At 38.1% G+C, this 23,251-nt stretch overlaps 1 protein-coding gene across 2 annotated transcripts in view; it reads left to right on the top strand.

Moving 5' to 3' along the window:
- The window catches only part of LOC104611315 (glycoside hydrolase family 2 protein), a 44,060-nt gene extending 21,042 nt beyond the window's left edge, over window positions 1-23,018 (top strand). For both annotated transcript variants that reach the window (XM_010278318.2, XM_010278319.3), the window contains exons 8-18: window positions 8,418-8,654; window positions 18,878-19,084; window positions 19,228-19,531; window positions 19,596-19,755; window positions 19,857-19,965; window positions 20,533-20,668; window positions 20,809-20,864; window positions 20,973-21,272; window positions 21,367-21,489; window positions 21,795-22,484; window positions 22,666-23,018. In XM_010278318.2, coding sequence (XP_010276620.1) covers window positions 8,418-8,654; window positions 18,878-19,084; window positions 19,228-19,531; window positions 19,596-19,755; window positions 19,857-19,965; window positions 20,533-20,668; window positions 20,809-20,864; window positions 20,973-21,272; window positions 21,367-21,489; window positions 21,795-22,484; window positions 22,666-22,836 — 2,493 coding nt within the window. In that variant the 3' untranslated portion in view covers window positions 22,837-23,018. The remainder of the gene's footprint in view (window positions 1-8,417; window positions 8,655-18,877; window positions 19,085-19,227; window positions 19,532-19,595; window positions 19,756-19,856; window positions 19,966-20,532; window positions 20,669-20,808; window positions 20,865-20,972; window positions 21,273-21,366; window positions 21,490-21,794; window positions 22,485-22,665) is intronic.
- The last annotated feature ends 233 nt before the right edge of the window (window positions 23,019-23,251 follow it).

Below are 23,251 nucleotides of genomic sequence, written 5' to 3' on the forward strand. Positions count from 1 at the left end.
AAAATTTCAACCAATCACGTTAAAGATGTCACATGGTCTACTTACTTTTCATTGGTTCATATTTCACAAGGTATATTTACCATCAAGACTTCAACAACGTTAAAGATGTCAGCTATGATGTGTCATTTTATCACTGGTTCATGTTTTTTTGCTTCATGTACCATAGGTTTTGCCTAATACGTATACTGATTGCTACTAGCCACCCCGGGTTTTTATAATTCCCTTTAGGGGATCAAGTCCTAATTTTCTTTTTGATATTTTGATCTTATTTTTTCAAAATTTTGCACCTTGCTTCAAAAAGGTGCAATCTCACCTTGTACTTGTGCCTCATATGTTAAAAGGCTCTTGCACTTCTCTTGTGCCATGTGTAGACACACTGGTTCGGGTAGCCACACCATTCACTTTTAAAACACTGCTTCTGGACAGAACTTACAAGCTTAGTTTCTCTCGATCCCACCATTGGATTGATCCAAAACTTTGTTAATATTTAAAGATTGCAAAAGTATTCCTCAAAATCTCAAACTGATCAGATCAGAAGAAGGCCTTCATCAAACATATTTTTATTGTTGGAATATGTGGACTGTCAACAATGTCAAAAAGGTGCAATCTCACCTTGTACTTGTGCCTCATATGTTAAAAGGCTCTTGCACTTCTCTTGTGCCATGTGTAGACACACCGGTTCGGGTAGCCACACCATTCACTTTTAAAACACTGCTTCTGGACAGAACTTACAAGCTTAGTTTCTCTCGATCCCACCATTGGATTGATCCAAAACTTTGTCAATATTTAAAGATTGCAAAAATATTCCTCAAAATCTCAAACTGATCAGATCAGAAGAAGGTCTTCATCAAAAATATTTTTATTGTTGGAATATGTGGACTGTCAACAATGTCAACAGCCAAAGTTAAAGTTTAACCACATGGACCCCACATATTAAGATGCCCATAGGTAGGGCTGCAAGTCGGGCCGGGTTAGGTCGGGTTGATGCCAACCCTAGCCCAACCTGGAGTTCTAAACCCCCGACCCTAACCCTACCTCAACCCGACCTTCAACCCGACCAACTCAACCCTAACCCTAACCCTAACTAAATTCCTTCAACCCTAACCCAACCCAACCCAATCCGAAGTCAATTTCGGGTTGGGCCCAACCCAACCTTCTTCCCATCCCTTAAAACTTCATGGAATTTCTCGATTTTAGATCTTAACTCAACTTTCACTACATATATTAATCCTATGTTTCATTAGTATTTATTTGTTGACGTTTTTTTTGTTCTTTTAGTACAAAATTCAGAAATACAAGTGTTAGAAATGACTATAATTTATCATGAGTTATGACTTATGATAGATCTTTTATGGGCAACAAACAACAGAAAGGAGATGAAGAATAAAATTTTCAAAAAACATAAAATAATGTTATTAAGGTTTTAGTCTTTCTGATTAGGATTAAGTGTATCGATTATCTTAAAAGAAATACATGATACTATGTGGTGGGGGCTATACAAATATCTTGCATCTAAACAAATCAATGTATGTTATATATTACATATAACATATATTTATATATGACATGTACATAGAGTCAGGTTTGGGTTGCCTAAGGGGTCAACCCTAACTCAACCCGAAGTAAAGTCGGGTTCATGAATTTCAACCCTAACCCTAACCCAAGCATCAACCCGACCCAACCTAACCCAACTTTTTCGGGCCAACCCGGCCCAAGTTGCAGCCTTACCCATAGGTCTAGCATTTTTGTTTAAATCTCATTGATTAGGTTTAGGTATGAGTGATTTAGAGTTTTAGTCTATTGTCAGGGAAAAAAGGTCCAGTTTTGTCCTTTTGATTTATTACTTCAATATAAGTTCAACTGGAAGTATCAAAGCAGGTCTCTCTCTGATCAGTATCTTGATTGTTTAATATTCTCTGTACCCAGTAATCTCGTTTTCCCACTGGGATCTACTATATTCTTCTTTCAGTGGAAGAGTGTAGGACTGTTTTGACCAGCCCTACTTGCAGTCCAGACAGAGTTGCGTAATCGGCTAGAGAGGTTTCATTAGGTTTCTCTTGGGAGAGTTCAGATCAAGGCCAAACTTCAAATCTGGTGTCGCCTAGACCTGATCTCTCTTCTCCATAAACAACTCTTGTTGTGGTGAAATTTTGATCTTCTTACTTGGGCGGCTGCTACTTACAGTTTACTTTTTTGGACTATCACTAATTCGAGCTCAAGTCTTGGGCTTGTCTTGCTTACTCAAAGGTCTTCAGTGAATCCTGGTGATTATCTGTCTTACTTTAAGGCATTCCTCCTGTTCTTTGGTGGGTATTATCAGTTACTCTTGCTGTTTTCTTGGTTTCTTATCTGAATATGGGATCCAAAAGGAGTGATTTCATTTTTGTTAAGTTTGATGGAACAAACTACACACTTTGGAAATTTCATTTCCAATTTTTTGTTAAAGTGGGTATGTCGGGTTATTTGGATGGTACCACAACCATCCTTGATAGCATAGTTGCTAAAGGGCTGAAACAATGGAAAATTAATAATGCCTAAATAATTTCTTGGATATTGAGTTTGGTTACTGTTGATGCATCCATTCCTATGAGGGATCTAAAAATTGCTAAGTAGATGTATGACTACCCAGAGAAAGTTTATCGGAAGTCAAACATGTCTAGGCAATATCTGATTGAAATGGACATATTCTCCTACACTTAGGGGGAGAGAAATATCCAATAATACTGTGTTGGATTTATGGACTGAATATGAACTTGTTTATTTTGGAGCTATCACAACTGATTGTTGTGTGAAGACTATGAAAAAACATTTTGATCAGAGGAAAATTATGCATTTTCTGATGCATCTTAGACCAGATTATGAGATGATAAGGTCGAACATACTCGGTAGGGAAAGTGTGCCTGATTTGGACACTACATTGGGTAAACTTCTAAGGGAGGAGACTAGACTGTACACACTGTCATCTCTTGACAGCAAGAGAGAATATGGCCTAGACACAGTGTTTCTAGCTACCAAACCAAAAAGGAAGGACTTTTCCATGATTCAGTGTTATGAATGCAAGGAGTTCGGGCATGTGGCCTCTCACTATAAGAAAGGGAACTCCTGTACCCACTGTAAACAACAAGGGCATATTATCACTAAATGCCCTACTTGCCCCCCAAGAAAGATCAACATAAGGCACTTCAGACAGTTGTAGAGTGTTCACCTTGATGGTACTCCTTACCTTACTAAAGTTCCAAAAGGGAAATCTTCTAGCACTTTGATTAAAGAAAAGATACGCCAGCTTATGTCTTCAGCTATTTCACCTGTTTCTTTTGCTACCAACCTATTTGGTGAGTCCTCTACCACTTGTCCCTCTCCTAACCATATGTGGATTATTGATTCGATTTCCTCAAACCATATAACTGGGGCCTCTTTTGGTTAGACTCCCAAACCCTACTTTTCTAATGACCAGATTATAACTACTAGTGGTGAGTCATTGAAAATTGTTGGTAATGATGATTTTTTTCTTTCTACTTCTCAGTCATCTCCCAAAAGCCTTCTTTATTCTCTAGTTAACAACCAATCATATATATGTGGGACAGCTTGTTAATGATGGTAAATTGGTTTTGTTTGCTTGTGATGATTGTGTTATATAGGACCAACACACTGGGGAAGTGAAGGGGCGTAGGCTTGGGAGGCCATTTGCTCTTGAGTTTGAGAAGACCCTCTTCTACAACTTCTTGTTTTCTTTCTACTAGTGATGTTTTGCATTTATGGCATAAACGTTTAGGCCACACAAATGCTAAGAACTTGGATCATTTATTTGCTTCTGGTTGCTTGCATACAGCTTCTTCTGTTTGTAAGAACATTAATAAATCTTGCATAACTTGTGGTCTTAGAAGAAGTCATATTTTTCCTTTTCTATCTTCTTTTGAGCATGTTACTGTTCCTTATCAAGTTATACATAGTGATGTACTGATGTTTGGTCGTTTCTTATTATATCTAGACTTGGTTATAGATATTTTGTGCTATTTATTGATGACTGCACTAGATACACCTGGGTTTATTTTCTCCACAAGAAATCAAAGGTTCTTTCTACCTTTCAGAACTTTCATACTATGGTAATGACCCAACATAATGCCACCATTCACATACTACGCTCAGATTCAAGGGGCAAATATTTTGATGGGGATGGAGAGTTCCAAACATATCTAAAGAAGCATGGTATTTTGTCCCAAAGGTCTTGCCTAGGAACTCTCAACAAAATAGAGTTGCTGAACACAATAACCAATACATCTTGAGCATGGTGAGATCCCTTTTGCCTAACTCCCATGTCCCTGTTACCTTTTGGGTGGAGGCAACCAACACTGCTGTGCATCTCATTAATATCATTTCGTCTTCAATTCTTGTTAATAAATTACTATTTTATTGTCTCTTTCATTGTTCACCAAATTATTCTATGCTTCATGGCTTTGGTTGAATTTGTTTTGTATATCTCCTTCCCCATGAGCGCATTAAGCTTACTGTTCAATCGGGTAGGTGTTCTTTCATGGGTTAGAGTTTAGAACACAAGGGACTTTTTTTTGCTATGTTCCTAAAGTTCATCATCTTTGCATATCTCAGAATGTTATCTTTCTTGAAAATCTGTCCTTTGAACACATTGTTAAGTTACCTACACCATCCTTCTCTATTTTGTATACTTTGCTTCTACAGGTGATTTTGATCCTCCAATACTACCTCTTTAAGTCTACCTTAGGAAGTATTCAGCTACATAAATGTCTATGCCTCCTCTTCCATCATTAACTCAGTGCCTGCTCCTCCGTCATCTTTAGACCTTATTCCATTCACCTCTTCTCCTCATGTAAGTGACCTTTCACTTCCTACTCCCACTCCTTTACGTTGTTCCTCTTTCTCATCCTCCTAACTGCTATGGAATTTTTTGCAACCCATTGCTCCCTTTCTGCTATTTTGTCTTCCACAGATATTCAAAAGTCTTACCAACAGGTTGTAGCAGTTGAGCATTGTAAAGATGCTATGGACTTTGAAATCCAGACCCTATTGGAAAATGAAACCTGGGAACTTGTCCCCCCTCCAGCAGATGCCTCCGTTGTTGGTAGCTGTTGGGTATACTTTGTTAAGCTGAATTTAGATGGGAGTCTGGACCTTGGATAGATAAAAGCCCACCTTGTTGCTTAGGGATACTAGCAGGAGCATGATATTGACTATGAGGAGACTTTTGCACCGGTTGCCAAAATGACTACCATTAAACTTTTTCTTGCTTTCATTATTGTTAAGCAATGAATTGTTCACTAGATGGATGTAAAGAATGCCTTTCTTGAAGGGCACCTCCATGAGATAGTATACATAAAACCTCCACCACGCTACCATGATGATCCTAACTTAGTCTTTTCACTTAAGAAGTCTTTATATGAACTTAAACAAGCTTTGGAAGCTTGGTTTGAGAAATTCTGTGGGGTCATCCTTGAAGCAAGATTCCAACAAAATTCCTCAGATGATTCTCTCTTTGTTCTCAAGCATCCTCAAGGCTTGACTCTTCTTCTAGTATATGTCAACGACATACTTATTATTGGTGAAGATTTGGAAGGGATCAATCAATTGAAGCAACTTCTCAGCCAATCCTTCGAGATGAAGAAACTTTGTCTAGCGACCTACTTTTTTGGTCTTGAGATTACTTGAAGTGCTAGGGGATGTTTTGTCAACCAGGAGAAATATGCTAGTGACTTAATTAAGATGACCACTCTCTCTGATTTGAAGCAGGTTGATACCCCATTGCAACTGAATCGGAGGCTCAATAGGGATGACGGAGAACTTCTTCTTGACGCCACCTTATATTGTCAGCTTGTTGGCAGTCTCATCTATCTTGCCGCGACCCAGCCAAATATATCCTATGTCATCCGAATAGTCAATCAGTTTGTGTCTGCTCCTTGGTAGCCTCATTTTTCCAGTCCTTCAGATTATTAGATATATTAGAGGAATATTGTCTCATGGACTCTTTTTCTTGTCCTTCTCATCCTCTTAGTTGATTGCTTATGCTGATTGGGTCGGTTGCCCTGACACCAAATGGTCTACCACTGGATGGTGTGTTTTCTTGGGTGATTCACTCATTTCTTGGAAGTGTAAGAAGCAACAGATAGACTCCAAGTCATCCACTAAAGCTGAATATCATGCCATGTCATCTGTTTGCAGTGAGCTCGTCTCGTTTAAGGCTCTTCCTCATGACCTAGCCATTGATCATCCAGCCCTTACTTTATTTGCTGATAACATGAGTGCAATCAAGATTGCCTTGAATCCAGTCTTTCACGAACAGACTAAACAGATCAAGGTGGATTGCCACTTCATCAGAGATCTTCTCACTGCAGGTCACATCACTCTTCCTAATGTGTCATCCAATCTTCAATTGACCAATCTCTTGCTTTGGTATCAACTTGAGGGGATGTGTAGAGAAGATGGGGGTTAATATTGTAATTTTACCTTTCTTTTATTTGTTGTACTTTATCATTCATGTACACTGCTGTATTTTTATCATTTTTGTAAGGACAAGATTGTCCATTTACACTATATATATATATTCTGGGTTGTGAGATCTAGGCACACCCAACCAAATTGTGTTTCTCTCTTGTTTCCTCTCTATTTTGACTAGAACTGACATCAATCATATCTATTTATCGAAAAAAAAATCTGGTCATATCAATACAATTTTGGACTTGCTTTTACATATTCTTTCATTGATTGGTAATAAGTCATTTCTGTTCACCTTTCTTTTTTTCTTTTTTTTTTGTGGAATTTCTAGTTGCATTAGGAACCTCATTTCTGGTTTAGCTATTGTCCTTCATGATCTGAGACTGGTAGTCTCATTGTAATACACAAGGTTGGAGATTGATGGAGGCTACCAAGTTGTAATTTGATAGATAAGGAAGGAAAATCACTAATCCATGGCTACATCTCCATACCATTAGGGAAGCATGATTCTTAGAACCTAGGTTCATTACTTATTTTAGGTGGATCCAATGGTCTGCCTAGGAGGTAGGATTTAATTTAGTTAGGGGAGCTTTGATTGTTGGAAGCTGCTGGCTGTTTTCTTATCAGTAACTGAAAATTTATTATTGATCATATGAAAAATATACAAAGTATGTTACAGCATGATATGTGATACTTTCTATTTTATTTCTTTACAAAAGGCCAGCCCATTTCTCATCACCCCTCAACTCATAAGGTACAAAAGATGAAACCCAGAAATAATATTTGTTTTTAACTTAAGGATAGCCTTCCCAAATCAATGTCTTTCCGTCATTCCCTCTTCAGCTAGTGAATGCGCAAAGGGGTTTGCAGATTGGGGTATCCAAAAAGCTTCTGCTGTGGGTGATTTCTTTTTGGGGATTTCATTTTTAAGGAGGGGATGATGGTGGAAACTGAAGTCCAAGTTAGCAAATTGTTGGGGATTTCATTTTTAAGAGGGGATGATTTCGCAAGAAAAGTGTTTTGGGAATCAGAGAAGAAGTCTTTGATGAATGAGGAAAATTCTTAGGAGGAATTTTGAGGAGAAAGGTTGTTTGTTAAAGTTTGTTTGGTCGAATAAGGTGCTTTTCAGGGTTCTTGAGGGGAGTGGGTCCTGACAGCAAGAGTTGTTTATTCTGTAAGGAGTATGGATAAAGATTGTTTTTTAGGATTGGAGGGATTTGGCTTTTTGGGTTGTTATTTTTTGTTTTCTGTTGTGGGTGATTTCTTGTCACCTTCTTTGTACCTTTTTCTTTTCAATAAAATTTTATTTTTTATTTATCTTCAAAAAAAAAAAAGCTTCTGCTTCCATGTAATTGGCCAACTATCTTGCTTCTATTCTTTCATTTCTTAGGAGCCATGGTTTTCATCCAACTAGTAATTACCTATGAGTCTCCCTTGTCATCTCTATCTGACCCCATATAGTTGGGACAAGGCTTAGATGATGATGGTGATGCCTCCCTCGTGACCTCTTAATGCACCATCAGTTCTTGAATCACCTGGATTTCCAGGACTACAACCATGTGGTGGGGGCAACCACGTGATATTACTTGCATCTGTCATAGAAAATGATGCTTCTCCACCAACCATTCTCTTGGGTTGTCATGTGATATTACTTGCTTCATTTATAGCGAAGCAAGAGAGTTCCTCCATGGTCTTGATCCAGTGAATGACCCTTATTTTTATTTCTCCAATTAATGCCTCTTTAGTCAGGTTTTGTTTTGAGATCTGCTGGCTATTTTCAGCCCAGCATGTACCATATATCTATATCACTCTTTACAAATTTAATAGAGGTTTCATTGATCTGTTTTATTTTTTTTTTCTTGGATCTACATTTGTGATACATGCAATGTATTGATTATATAATATCCTAGCATGGAAGCATTCATGATATATACTTTTTTATGTTCAAAATTCAGGTTGAAGTTAAGATTGATAACTCAAGATCACCTAAAGAAAGTGTGCTTGAAAAGTTCACTATAGAAGCTACACTTTATGACAATGGGAGGTGGTATGAGTGTGATAGGAATGCCAACCTACTCTCATTTGAAGTGGCTCGCTTGGAACTGAATACAACCCTTAATGCAAGTCCTGGTTTTCATGCATATGTACTCAGTGGAAAACTGGAGATGCCTAAGCTTTGGTCTGCAGAAAAAGTAAGGAATCTCACTTCATTTAGATTTGTCTTCCTCCAAGTAAGAATTAATAGAGATACATTAGCTTCCTCATAAATCAGGGTTCTGGACCATGTTGAGTGTGTTGATGTGTTCTGGAAACTCTTTGGCAATCACTAAAGTATTGCATATACTTTGCTTGACCTGCATTGCAATTACACTATCAAAACCAAATAGACATTTTGTGATTTCTACTGCCATATCTGAATGTTATTTCCTTCCCAACTTGCTTCGTTCTTTACTTTGAAGAGTACAAATAATATAATAAAATAAGACAATTTTTCTTATTACATTTTTCCACTGAATGAACTTAGTTGTGGGAAGAGATGAAGATGTGGAATTATAGCAATGAAAAGAAGAAATTTAGGTGGTTGACAAGAGAAATGGAAATCTCATTCAATTGGATAAAGCAATATGCTAATTCTGTAGCTGATGCTTTAGCCAAACAAGGGGTGGGAAGAGAAACATTGTTCTGGGAACAGTTGTAAATCAGGAACTTGGGTGTAGGGAGAGAGAAGAATTTTGTCTCTCACTGTCCTTTTACCATTTACACCTTTATTTCTATGTACAATCAGCTTATGTCTTTTTCTATAAAATTTGATGTTATCGATAAAAAAAAAGAAACTTAGTTGTTGGAAGTGGGAACAATATTGGTTATCATACCATGGGCTCTTGCTAGAGGAAGAATCTGAATGATTTGAGGGTCTATTCTAAAGGAAATGGTCTCAGAGGTGGAGAGAGACACCTTAGAAATGATGAAGGCGGCTGGCTCAGCTATTGATGCTGTCAAGGAACCATTTAACCTAAAATCTTCAGCTGTTAGGTGAGGTCCCCGAATAGGTTTTTATTCTCTAACACACCTCCTCATGCAAAAGCCCATCGGGCTTGAAGTGTGGAAAAGCACAGGCCCATCCATACCTTGTGCTGAAATTTAATTAATTATAATGGGGGGTGATAACGATTGAACACTAGACCACTTGGTCAAACAGGCTCTGATACCATTTCAAGGAATTGTTCAACCTAAAAGCTTAAGCTATTAGGTGAGGCTTTTATTCTATAACAGATGCATTATTGGAACAATCTGAAATAACAGGTTCAATAAAACAGGAATATCTAAAGTCTACTCTAAGAGGATGTTTGGGTGGATAGAGGAGGCTTGATATTGAGGAAGAGATAGACTATAGGAAAATGGGCTACAGTCAGTAGAAAAGTTGGGTGTTTTCTCTTGTGGGATGCCAGAGAAAATGAATAACTCCAGATGCTTAAAAGGATGGAGCAAAAAGATTAAGTTCATAGAGGTTAAGTTGATTTCCTTTTGAAGGTTGATGGTTGATAAAACGGTGAGGAATCAGTAGTCCAAGATGATTTTAATGAGGGTGTTGGTGAGAATTTAGGTAGGTTTATTTATGGATTTTTCACAAAGGGAGAGGTTTAAGGATTATCTGCCAAGAAGAAGAAGAAAGGGGGAAAGTAAGAGGAAAGGGGGGTGTATCGAGGTTGAGTGGGAGATGACAGTTGGAGAAATTCATTTCTTTGATCATCTACTTTATTTGATTGCCTTATAGGGGTTAAGCCTTAGGAGACTAGGTGTTGGGAGTTGCATAGGTTGGAGGGCTGTAAGTTTTGTTGCTGTTAGCTGGTTGGTACTACAGTTAGGCACTTCAAGGTGGTTTCTTGTGAGCTTTTAGGGTCCTGGGATTATCTTATTTTTCCCCTTCCTCTTATTCTTTGTGGATGCATCCTGAAAATATTATAATTAGATTATTTTAATACAGCTATAATTAAAAAGTAGTTCTAAGTAATTTCTGTATCATTAAATATTCTAAACCTAATGTGAATAGTAAAATCCAGATGATGCATGATGTATTCCTATCGTCTCTCATTTTGAAATTGCAAGCAAATAAGCATTCAAAGTTGTATATATATGTTGCTTACTCGGATTTATTGGATTGACCAGTCATTTGTTTTTTTGGTATTACATATTGCACATTACAGGGGATTAAGGGATGGGGATAGAACAGGGTGTACGTATGGCCCACTGACCTAAAGAGGGCAAGGTCTCTGAACATTGGAAAATTAGTTATTGAAGGGGAATCCAAATTGGTTGTGGGATGGATACTAAGTGAGAAGGCAAATCTGTGGAGTTATAACAACGAAAGGAAGAAATTCAAATGGTTCATACAAAAATGGAAATGAGAGTTCAATGGGTCAAAAGGAGTGCAAATGCCTTTGCTGATGCTCTTGCTAAACAAGGGGTGGGTTGAGATCAGTTGCTTTGGGCACAGTTGTAAAAGAAGAAAAATTGTTTTGGCGAGAGATAAGAGGGTTATCTCTCACTGCGTCTGTATCTTTATTGTATAGTTGAGCTTTATTTCTGATTTTAATGAATGAATTTTACAGTTACTGATAAGAAAAGACCTTACCATGGAACATCTTGCATGTGAGGATTGACCAGTCAATTTGATACCATAGCAATGAATATAATACATATAAGAAACTATGGTCACAAATTAATTAATTAAATATTTGAAAGTGTAAAAAACACTGATGTGGTCCCCACAGTGTTCGTATGGCAGCAATATTTCTGTTAGATACGACAGTGTTAGTTGGTAGTTATTTCAGCTTTATTATTAGTTATTTCTTATTCTATTTGCCATGTAAGCAATAAGGGCAATTCAGCCCTTTTACAATTAGCCAATAGTTATATAAATACTAAGAGAGGGTCGACAGAAATTATGACCTACTCTCTCTCTTTTCTGAAACTCTCTTCGTGTACTTCTTTTCTTCTATTCTCTTCTTCTTCTCTTCAATTTTTCATCCTTTTTCTTTTTAATTAAAGACTGATTGTAGTCTAGATTGACTACTTGGTATCAGAGCCGACCTAGGAGTTCTTATGCTAGTCTGATTAGGCCGACTGCATGAGAACCTCCTAGGTTTGGAAGTTTTTTCAACAAGGAAGGAGGATCGGCTGATTCTTGGAGGTTACTGGTAGTGTGTGGCTGCTACTAAAGAGATTGTAGAAGTCTGGGAGAGTTCCAGTAGTCAGGAAGAATTAGAAGAAGCTTCGGATCCTCAAGATTAGGGTTTTGCATTAACCAGAAGGTGGCGGCCAGAGATTTTTTGATAAAGTAAGCTTTTTCTTGTGATTCTGTTCAGAAAAGATCATCTTGGTTTAGTCTGAGGGGTGCGGCTTCTGAATTTGTGTTTTCTTTAGGGTTTTGAGAGAAACCCTAAAATTCAGAACTGTTATTTGTTTCAGATCAGAATTTGAACTGGTTTCATTCAGAATTCTGTTTTCCGTGTTCTTTGGAAGACCTAGGCCGGCTGTTATCAGTTGTTTGGGTGCTGTTTCTCCTATTACAGTAATTAAAAAAAGGTTTTTTATTAATTCTTGATCAAGAATGGAGTTCAAGAGTCAAGGGTGTGAATAAACCCTAGTTGATTCTAGGTCAAAGTAGAGAAGAAGAAAGAAGAAAGAAAAGAGAAAGAGGAAGAAGAAGGAGAGAAGAGTATTCGGCCAGACTAGAAGAGAGAATGTGAAAAATCACTCTCCTAGCCGACCCACTTGAATTTTATTCATAAAACTTAGAGTTACAAGAAAAACAATTTTGTCCCTCATAGAAGATGGGACACATAACTTAAGCTCAGATACAATAGACCTTTCACTTTCAAGAAGATACACCAGAATGACCAAAATACCCCTGACTCGAGCATTCTAACAAAGGGGAAGGTGTTTTTGGGACTAGCAATTCTGGTAACATGTCTGAGAATACCTTTCAGATTACAACAGTTAAGTTTGATGGATCAAACTACCTAGAATGGGCTCAATCGGCCATGATGGCCATTGGGTAGGGGAAAACTGAGCTACTTGTTGGGAGATGTGAAAGAACCAACTAAGGAGGACCAAACCTATACCAAATGGGTTCAGGAGAACTATTTGGTTATGACATGGCTGTGCAACTCTATGCAGCCACATATCAGCCGAAACTATTTGTGGGCGAAAACAGCTGAGGAAATCTGGGATGACATGAAAGAGACCTACTCCCAACCCCTTAATGTTGCTAGGGCTTATGAACTGAAATGTGAGGTTAACAACCTTAAGCAAGGAGAGAAACCAATCTCGGTTTACTTCTCTACATTGAAATTTTTGTGGCATGAAATTGACCACCTAGAAACACTTGAGTGGGAAAGCCAGAATGATGCACGAGCTCATAGAAAGTTGGTTGAGACTAATAGGGTTTTTAGTTCCTAGCTGGTCTGAATCCCGAGTATGATATTGTGAGACAACAACTACTAACAAGAGACAGTGTGACCCTATCACAAGCCTACTCCTTAGTGCATAGTGAAGAGACTAGGAGAAAGGTTATGATGCAGCATCAGCCCTTCCCACCAACCTTGGCAGCAGTCAAACCTAAGTCCGGGGGTGATATGGAGAGGGGGATATAAAGAAGGAAGACAAGCGGGGTCTAGTATGTGAACATTGCAAGAAACCTAAGCATACTAAAGACACCTGTTGGAAGTTGCGCCCTCATTTAGTCCCAACAAAACTTAGGAACAAAAGGGGTAATGCTAATATGGCTGTTAATACTGATTGTGCCTCCTCATCGGGCACAAAAGGCACACCCCTAGACACCCTAGCTGCTGTCCGGGCTGCCCTGACTCAGTTGGAAAAGGAAGTTGGCAATTCAGCTCAATCATCTCAGCCACCATAAGCTCCCACATCAGCCTTTTCTCATTCAGGTACTCGGGCCTCAACTTATCATGCTTTAGCTCCAAGTAACACTGAACATTGTTGGGTAATAGACTCAGGAGCATCTGACCATATGACTGACTTGCCATCACTGTTCACTACCTATCACTTATCTTCTGGCATAGATAAGGTGTCCATTGCTGATGGTTCCCTTGTTCCCATTTTTGGCAAGGGAGACATCAAGTTGTCTAATGCCATATCCTTATGTTTAGTTCTGCATGTTCCTAAGCTTAATACTAATTTACTTTCAGTCAGTAGCATTACAAAACATCAGAATTGTTCAGTAACCTTTTTCCCTAACCAATGTGTTTTTCAGGACTTGGAGACAAGGAAGGTGATTGGGACTGGCTGTGAGACAAATGGGATCTATTTGTTTGGAGAGAGTTCACATTGGGAAGATAGTGAAGATAGGAAGTCTTTTGTTTCTCAGTCTGTTAGTCAGGTTATGCTTTGGCATAATCGGTTGAGTCATTTATCTTTTCTGTCTTTAAAGAGTTTGTTTCCTGATTTATTTGAGTCTGTTTAGATGTCCAATTTGAGATGTGAGAGTTGTGAGCTTGCAAAGCATTGTAGAACATCTTATTCATTGAGTAATAAAAGAAGTAATAATCCTTTTGATATTGTGGGGGGGGGGGGGTATAGATATTTCTTGTTGTTTGTTGATGACTATACCCGGTTTTCTTGGGTTTACCTTATGTGTTCTCGAGATGAGGTTCCTACTTTGACCCGGATCTTTCATCAGATGATTTTAACCCAATTTGGGGTCAAAATCAAAATCTTCAGATCCGATAATGCGAAAGAATACTTTGCCAACCAATTAGCCTCCTATTTGCTTGACCATGGGATTATCCACCAAAGTACTTGTCCTCATACACCACAACAGAATGGGGTTGCTGAGAGGAAGAATAGGCACACATTGGAGGTGGCCAAAAGCATCATGTTTAACTCCAATGTGCCTATTCGTTTATGGGGAGATGCTATTCTTACAACAGTGTGTCTCATTAACCGAGTTCCTTCATGGGTTCTTGACATGAAGCCTCCATTTACCCTCCTATACCTTGATGAAGACTTGTTTATTGTTCCCCTTAAAACCTTTGGTTGTACTTGCTTTGTTCAGATTCTTGGACCTCATCGTTCCAAATTTGATCCTAAGGCCTCCAAATGTATCAAACTCAAAAGGGATATTGCTGCTATGAACCCACTTTTGGGAAAAGATTTGTCTCTATGGGTGTTACTTTATTCGCGGATGTACCCTATTATCCTAGGGTTTCTCCTCAGGGGGAGAGTAGTGAGTGTGGGATTAAATCATCAGAAGTTCCTTTACTTGTTCCATTGAGTGATGAGGGATGTAATGGGGAGGGGTGTAAGAGGTGCCGGGATTTGAGAGTTTATCACAGGCGGTGGAGGCAGGTTGATTTCAGTCATTAGCAGTCCAGGCCAGCCCCAGTTCCTTCTGTGGATCCAGATCTAGGTACTACAGTTCCTTTATCGGATCCGGGTTCCACTGAGATACCTTCCACTGTTGAGCCCTTACCTCCTTTGGATGACCTTGACCTCTCCATTGCAGTCCGTAAAGGCAAACGACATTGCACCACATCCACAACCCACTACATTTCCCAATTCTTGTCCTATGATCACTTGTCCCCCTCTTACAGGTCCTTCCTCACATCTATTGCTGATATTCCTATCCCCAGAACAATGCAAGAGGCCTTGTCAGTTCCTAAGTGAAAAGATGCAATGAAGATTGAAATGGATGCTCTTCTGAGGAATAATACTTGAGAGATAGTTGACCAGCCTGAAGGGAAGAAACCGGTTGGATGTAGATGGGTATTTACTGTGAAACATAATGCTGATGGTTCCATTGAAAGGTATAAGGCTCGGTTAGTTGCAAAGGGATTTACTCAGACTTATGGTATAGACTACTTGGAGACTTGCTCCAGTAGAAAAGATGACCACTATTAGAGTTTTATTGTCCCTTGTAGCCAGTTACTCTTGGCCCTTGTTCCAGATGGATGTCAAAAATTCCTTCCTCAATGGAGACTTGCAGGAAGAAGTTTATATGCAGTTGCCTCCTGGATTTTATGATGCAGACATAGGAAATAAGGTTTGCCGGTTGAATAAAGCTTTGTATGGACTAAAACAGCCCCCTAGAGCTTGGTTTGATAGATTCAAACAAACCCTTGAAAGGTTCGGCTATGTACAGGCCCAGTCAAACCATACATTGTTCATTAAGAGAGTGAACATACATGGATGATATTGTGGTGACGGGGAATGATAATGATGAGATTGAGTCTCTCAAACAACTCCATCAAGAATTTGAGGTGAAAGATCTGGGAGAGCTACGATACTTCTTGGGTATTGAGGTAGCTAGATCTAAACATGAGATTTTTGTTTCCCAAAGAAAGTATGTTCTAGATTTGTTGGAAGAAACTGGAAAGTTAGGTGTTAAGCCTGCAGATACACCTATTGAATAGAATCACAAGATCAGTGCAGAGGGTGGAGAGCCACTTGAAGATAAAGCTATGTTCCAGCGGTTAGTTAGAAAACTCCTCTATCTTTGTCTCACATGACTGGACATTAGTTATGCGGTCAGCGTTGTCAGTCAGTATATGCACTCTCCTAGGACTACTCACTTACTTGCAGTTGCGAGGATATTAGCATATTTGAAGAGGTGCCCAGGTAGAGGTATACTATTCAAGAATGATAATCACATGAAGATAGAGGTTTATACAAATGCTGATTGGGTTGGGAGTATTGATGATAGAAGGTCTACCTTTGGATATTGTGCTTTTGTAGGAGGTAACCTGGTCTCCTGGAGGAGTAATAAGCAAAGTGTTGTTTCTCGTTCTAGTGCAGAATCTGAATACAGGTCCATGGCTAATGGTGTGGCTGAAATCCTATGGTTGAAATCACTATTTGAGGAGTTGGGTATTGCTTATGAGAAGCCCTTAATTCTGTATTGTGATAATCAGGCTGCTATTAATATAGCTCATAATCCGGTACAACATGACAGAACTAAGCATATTGAAGTAGACCGACATTTTGTCAGAGAAAGGGTTTCATCTTAAGAAGTGTGTCTTTCGTATATCACCTCCAACATGCAGCTTGCAGATCTTCTCACCAAGGTTGTTCCAAGGAAGAAGTTAGAGGCAGATCTATGCAAGTTGGGAATAACAAATATCTATTCCCAACTTGAGGGGGAGTGTAAAGAACACTGATGTGGACCCCACTGATGTGGTCCCCACAGTGTTCGTATGGAAGCAATATTTCTGTTAGATATGACAATGTTAGTTGGTAGTTATTTCAGCTTTATTATTAGTTATTTCTATTCTATGTGCCATGTAAGCAATAAGGGCAATTCAGCCCTTTTACAGTTGGCCAATAGTTATATAAATACTAAGAGAGGGTCGGCAGAAATTATGACCTACTCTCTCTCTTTTCTGAAACTCTCTTCGTGTACTTCTTTTCTTCTTCTCTTCAATTTTTCATCCTTTTTCTTTTTAATTCAAGACTGATTGTATATAATGTCCTATTTTCATAAGACAACAATACTTATACCATACAACTGTGATGAGTGAATCTCCTTTGGGCTGGGGCTACTCTATTAAATAAGTGTTTAGTTATTGAATTATACAGGTATTAAATTAGAATTATTAATTAACTGCCATTTCTAAATAGTGCAGCTAAGATCATTATTCAGTTCCCAATTATAACCTTTTTTGTATGAAAATGTCTAACACCTTCAACTTTGTTTGCCTAACTAATCTGTTTAGTCCCTGGTTATACAAACCACACAAGAATAAAGTTGTGGCAAAAGAATGAATATTTTGTTCATCTATATGAGGTATTATTTTAGAACTTGAGTGAAGATGGCATTTAAACTTCATAATATATTATTAAAAGGTATAGATGGCTAAGATTGTGTATTTAATTGGTCTGCTGTCTAAGGTGACATATTGTAAAGAGCTGCATATTTTTTCTGTAAATCTCTTTCATTTCTTATACCAAGCAGTTGCATTCATATACTTGCATATGTGGTCAAAAAAATCAGAAGAAAAAAAGATATAAATATTGTATTGAATATATTCCTAACAAAAAATTTTCAATTTATTGACCAAAAAGAAATGATTGTGTAGAGTCTTCTAGTTCTTGTAGCTACATACATGGTTTCCAATGCATTGCCTAAGGTGATAGTGTTTTGAGGGGTCTAGATAAGCACCATTTTTGTATATTTTACTTATGAAATTTTAGAGGCGTTTATTGTCCTTTTACTTTTTTTTATATATAAATATCAGAATGAGGGCCAACTGCCCTGTTCTTGTCTCAAACAATCTCTTTTTCTCCTACTTTCTCTTCTTTCTATTACTTTTCTTCTTAGAATCAGTTGATCTATAGCACTTATTACTATAGCACCCACTGGAGGAAGTTTTGGTTCTGTTTCTGGTTTCTCCACACTGAACTCTATCTACATCAGCAGGCCATATAAATGATGTCAGCAGGCAACCAGGTCCATCTAGGTCAGAAACTCAAGATCTGTTAAAGTAAGAATATAGAGTTTTTGTCATGCTTGTAGATTAAACCTTGAGCTGAGAACTGTGAGAATGAAGGTCCAGATCTGATGAGATGAGTATGATTTGAAGTATATATATATATATATATATATATGTATATATTAGACCTGTTCATGGGCCGGGCCGGGCCGGGCTCGGGCTGGTCTTTTACTCTTCATTAACAGAAATATGTTAGGCCCAAGCCCGAGCCCGAGCCCGGCCCGACCAACGGGCCTACAACTTGGGCCCGAGCCTGGCCCTAATAAAAAGCCCGAAGCCCGAGCCCGAGCCCGAAGCCCAACCTAATAAAAAAATTAGAAATTTTCCCTATTCAATAATCAATATAAATCAGAATTTATTTACATTAAAAATATATATAAATTCAAAATTTATTTATATTAAAAAAAAGAGTATAAAGAAGGGAAAGAGGATGTATAGAAGAAGAATTTGGTTGGAAAAAGAAGGGAAAGAGGTGAAAAAAAGAGGGGTATTCAACTAGGGTTTTTAGGTTTAGTTATAGGTCGGGCCGGGCCGGGCTATTTTGACAAATCCCAAGCCCGGCTCGAATTTATTGCAGGCCGGGCTTTTTGGCCCGAGGTTAAGCCCACGGGCCTATATACCTGTTCAAGCCCGTCCGGGGGTCGGGCCACCCGGCCCATGAACAGGTCTAATATATATATATATATAGGACTGACTTCCTTTTATATTTCATATATATATATATATAGGACTGACTTCCTTTTATATTTCTTATTTAGGACTGACTTCCTTCTGTTCCCTTTTATATTTCTTATTTCATTCTTTGCCTAATGCATTTTACTTGAGCTCTGCAGAAATGATTTAGTGCATTTACACAAGTAATTGTATTGTTGTTCTAAGATTTTCTTATTTACAATCATAAACAGCCAAACTTGTACACTCTTGTCATCATCCTCAAAGATGCATCTGGTCATCTGGTTGACTGTGAATCTTGCCAAGTAGGCATACGGCAAATATCACAAGCCCCAAAATATCTACTTGTTAATGGGCACCCTATAGTAATATGTGGTGTCAACAGACATGAACATCATCCACGTCTAGGGAAGACCAACATGGAGTCCTGCATGGTTAAGGTGATTATTTTTTCTTTTCCTAGTATTTACCTCTTCAAATTATGTTATTGCATTCCCCAACCTTTACTAATGACAGAAACAGTTACTTTCTGCTCATGCCAAAGTTTTTCTTATTGAAATTTCCTCGTGTCATTGTTTTGTAGGATTTGATCTTGATGAAGCAGAACAATATAAATGCTGTGAGAAACAGTCACTATCCCCAACACCCACGATGGTATGAGTTATGTGATTTGTTTGGTGTCTACATGATAGATGAAGCCAATATTGAGACACATGGTTTTGATCTCTCTGGACATTTAAAGCATCCTACTTCAGAACCAAGTTGGGCTTCTTCTATGCTGGATCGTGTGATTGGCATGGTAGAGAGGGACAAAAATCATGCATGCATCATATCATGGTCCTTGGGAAATGAATCTGGATATGGACCTAATCATTCTGCATTAGCTGGTATGATTTTTCCCTGGTCATCATTGTTTTATGTGTCATCTTTTGATGAAATTATTCCTTTCAGGTTGGATTCGTACAAAGGATCCCTTAAGGGTAATACATTATGAAGGAGGTGGATCCAGAACCTCATCAACAGATATTGTATGCCCCATGTATATGCGTGTTTGGGACATAGTTAAAATTGCAAATGATCCAAATGAAACTCGTCCACTAATTTTGTGCGAGTATGTTCTACTTTCCTCCCTCTAATGTGGTACAGTGATGTTCTCTAATCTTCTTAATAAGACCATTTTCTCCTCTTTCTGATCTTCAAGCTTCATTGCAGGTATTCTCATGCAATGGGAAATAGCAATGGAAATATTCATGAATATTGGGAAGCAATTGATAGCACAATTGGTCTTCAAGGAGGATTTATCTGGGATTGGGTGGATCAAGTGAGTAAAAGCTCCCAGATCATTATATGGTTGATGATCAATATCATATCTCACCAGACCTCATTTGCACAATTTTGAGCTTCAATCTTGTCTATCCTTTGCAGGAAGATGTATTCCAAATTAATATAGGCATCCATATCATAATTACTGTACCATGTTTTTTTTTTTTCTTTTTGTTTTGCATAGGTCTAAACAAATTTACACAAGAAATAAATTACAGTCTTAATGGTCCATGGTGGAGAATATTTCCTTGTTGCTGGATTATGTGAGAGTTTTGTTTTATTCAATTTGTTTTTTATTTGATAATCAAGAAGGTTTCCTTCAGATCTATGAAATAATATTTTATCTGCTTTGATTACTAATGGCCTAATACTACTTATTGTATAATCAGTGTTGAACACCTTGTAATTTTAACCATGGTTCAATAGAGATATTATATTGGTTGTATCCATTGCTTTGAGACACTGCAGTCACTAATACCTTATAGTTGAACAACTCCCTGAAATATATTGCAGAATTTTTGTGACATGGAGTTTTGAGGAGCTTTCTTTTTGTAATTGTATGCAGGGACTGCTGAAGGATGGTGCAAATGGTAGTAAGCACTGGGCATATGGAGGTGACTTTGGGGATACTCCTAATGATCTAAACTTCTGCTTGAATGGTCTTACATGGCCAGATCGAACTCCTCACCCTGCATTAAATGGTGACTTCAACGTTACTTATATTTCTTGTAACAATTTGTAATATGTAAAAACGTAACCATGTGCCAAGTAATTTTATATTTAAGTTATCTCTTTAGTTATGGTTTTCCCAATAACAGTGTCAATGATTTGTGGTTTTCAGAGGTCAAATATGTATATCAACCAATAAAGGTTTCATTCAGGGAAGGAGTAATTAAGGTACTCATTTCATACAAAACTATAAGACTTTCCTGACATATTTCACACTACTAGAAAACTTCTTAATTTATCTGTGTAGTATGACAATTAGATTGCTCATTTTTGTAGGTGGCAAATAAATACTTTTTTGAAACAACAGAAGCACTAGAATTTATCTGGGTCGTTCATGGGGATGGATGTAGCCTTGGATCAGGGGTACTCTTTCTCCCACCAATAGAACCCCAGAATGCTTATGACATAGAATGGGAATCAGCTCCATGGTATTCTGTATGGGCATCTTCTTCTGCAGCAGAAATTTTCTTGACAATAACCACAAAACTTTTGAATTCCACACGCTGGGTTGAGGCAGGTCATATTCTTGCCTCCACACAAGTCAAACTACCTGCCAAAAGAGAATGTATTCCTCATGTATGTGCTGTTCTGGTACCCTAGTTCCCAAAGTATACATGTGTGCATCAATCACATTTTTGGATCTTTTACTGTATTATGAATGGATATGCAGGTTATTAAAACCACAGCTACTACTTTACTTGTGGAAAATCTTGGTGGTATTATCAAAATCACAAGAGAGCATTTTTGGGAGATAAAAATGAATGCTCAAAAAGGAATAATTGAGAGCTGGAAGGTAGTGTCTAGTACTAATCTTTTTCAAGCCTTTTTGTCCTATTCATTGACATGCACAAAGCTTTAGAAAATGTAACGCACTGGTCTTACTTACCTTTGAGGCCTTTTTTCCCGTTGTTATTGAACTTGTTATAATCTTCGCAGACTACACAATGAAAAAAATACTAAAAACTCTCCTGTTGGCACCACTTAATTCTTGTTTTTATTTCTTATTTCTGATAGAGAAAATTGTGGTCCTCTACATATGGAACCATACTTGAATGGCTACAAGCCATCCATTTCTAATCATCTGGTGATAAATGACAGGTTGGAGGAGTTTCAATCATGAATAGCGGTATCATCCCATGCTTATGGCGAGCACCTACAGACAATGATAGAGGAGGTGGCCCAAATAGCTATGCCTCCAAGTGGAAAGATGCAGGCCTTGATAACTTGGTCTTTCATACTGAAAGCTGCTGCATAAAGAATATGACTGATGTCATGGTGCAAATTAATGTTGTTTATCTTGGTGTCCAGAAGGATGAGCAAAATACCCTTTTAGAAGCCAGAACATCCAATGTTATGTCGAAGGTTGATGTGAATTATAAGATCTATGGATCTGGAGATGTGATTATGGAATGCAATGTACAACTAAGCACTGATCTTCCACCTTTGCCACGTGTCGGTGTTGAATTCCAAGTAGACAAATCACTGGATCAGATCACATGGTATGGAAGAGGGCCATTTGAATGTTATCCAGATAGAAAAGAAGCTGCCCATGTAGGAATATATCAACAGAATGTGAATGACATGCATGTGCCATACATTGTTCCCGGGGAATGTTCTGGTAGAGCAGACGTCAGATGGGTAGTATTACAAAACAAAGATGGTCATGGAATTTTTGCTTCCATGTATGGAAGCTCTCCACCTATGCAAATAAGTGCAAGTTACTACAGCACTGCAGAGCTTGACAGGGCAACACACAATGAAGAACTAGTAAAGGGAAATGACATTGAGGTACCTTTTCATTTTCTTTTCTTTCTAGTGTGAATTTACAACAATGGTTAGCATATATTGAAATTTTTGTTCCAGTGGACACAGTACTGAGCATATATTCTAGTTCGGAAGTGTACCATAAAGAGTATAAATGCTTTGTTTGCGTGTTCCTTTTGATTGGTTTAGCATTTTGGTTTTACAGGTACATCTTGACCACAAGCACATGGGTTTGGGTGGGGATGATAGTTGGTCACCATGCGTCCATGACAAGTATCTAATTCCTCCAGTGCCCTACTCCTTTACACTGCGCCTGTGCCCGGTTGATGCAGCTACCTCTTGTCATGACATATACAGATCCCAGCTTCCAAACTAGGGGTTTCAACATTCATCGTTCATGACATCTATGAGATACCTGGCTATCTGATGCTTTTGAATGGCAAAAATAAATCAGTCTTGTCATTTTGTGAACAAGCGTTCTTCCTTGAGCAGCTTGTATTAGGGAAGTTGAGAGCAAACTTGACGTAAATATCAATGAATAGAGTTACTTTGGCTGCATGAGATCTTCGTTCTGTAAATTTGATGGAAGTTTGTTTGTCACAATGTTGTTAAAACCAAAACCGGGAAATGGAACTGCTTTTTGGCTTGGGTGGTAGATAAGCAGTTCAACCATCCAGGTCAAATGAGCCAACCCATAACATCATAAATTAAATAATGAAAATATAAAATTATAGGTAATCTCTAATATTATATAATTATTATATTAAATAAAAAGAAATTTTATTTTATAT

The sequence above is a fragment of the Nelumbo nucifera genome, chromosome 7, assembly GCF_055504915.1.
Source record: "Nelumbo nucifera cultivar China Antique chromosome 7, China Antique-T2T, whole genome shotgun sequence".
Classification (NCBI taxonomy): domain Eukaryota; kingdom Viridiplantae; phylum Streptophyta; class Magnoliopsida; order Proteales; family Nelumbonaceae; genus Nelumbo; species Nelumbo nucifera.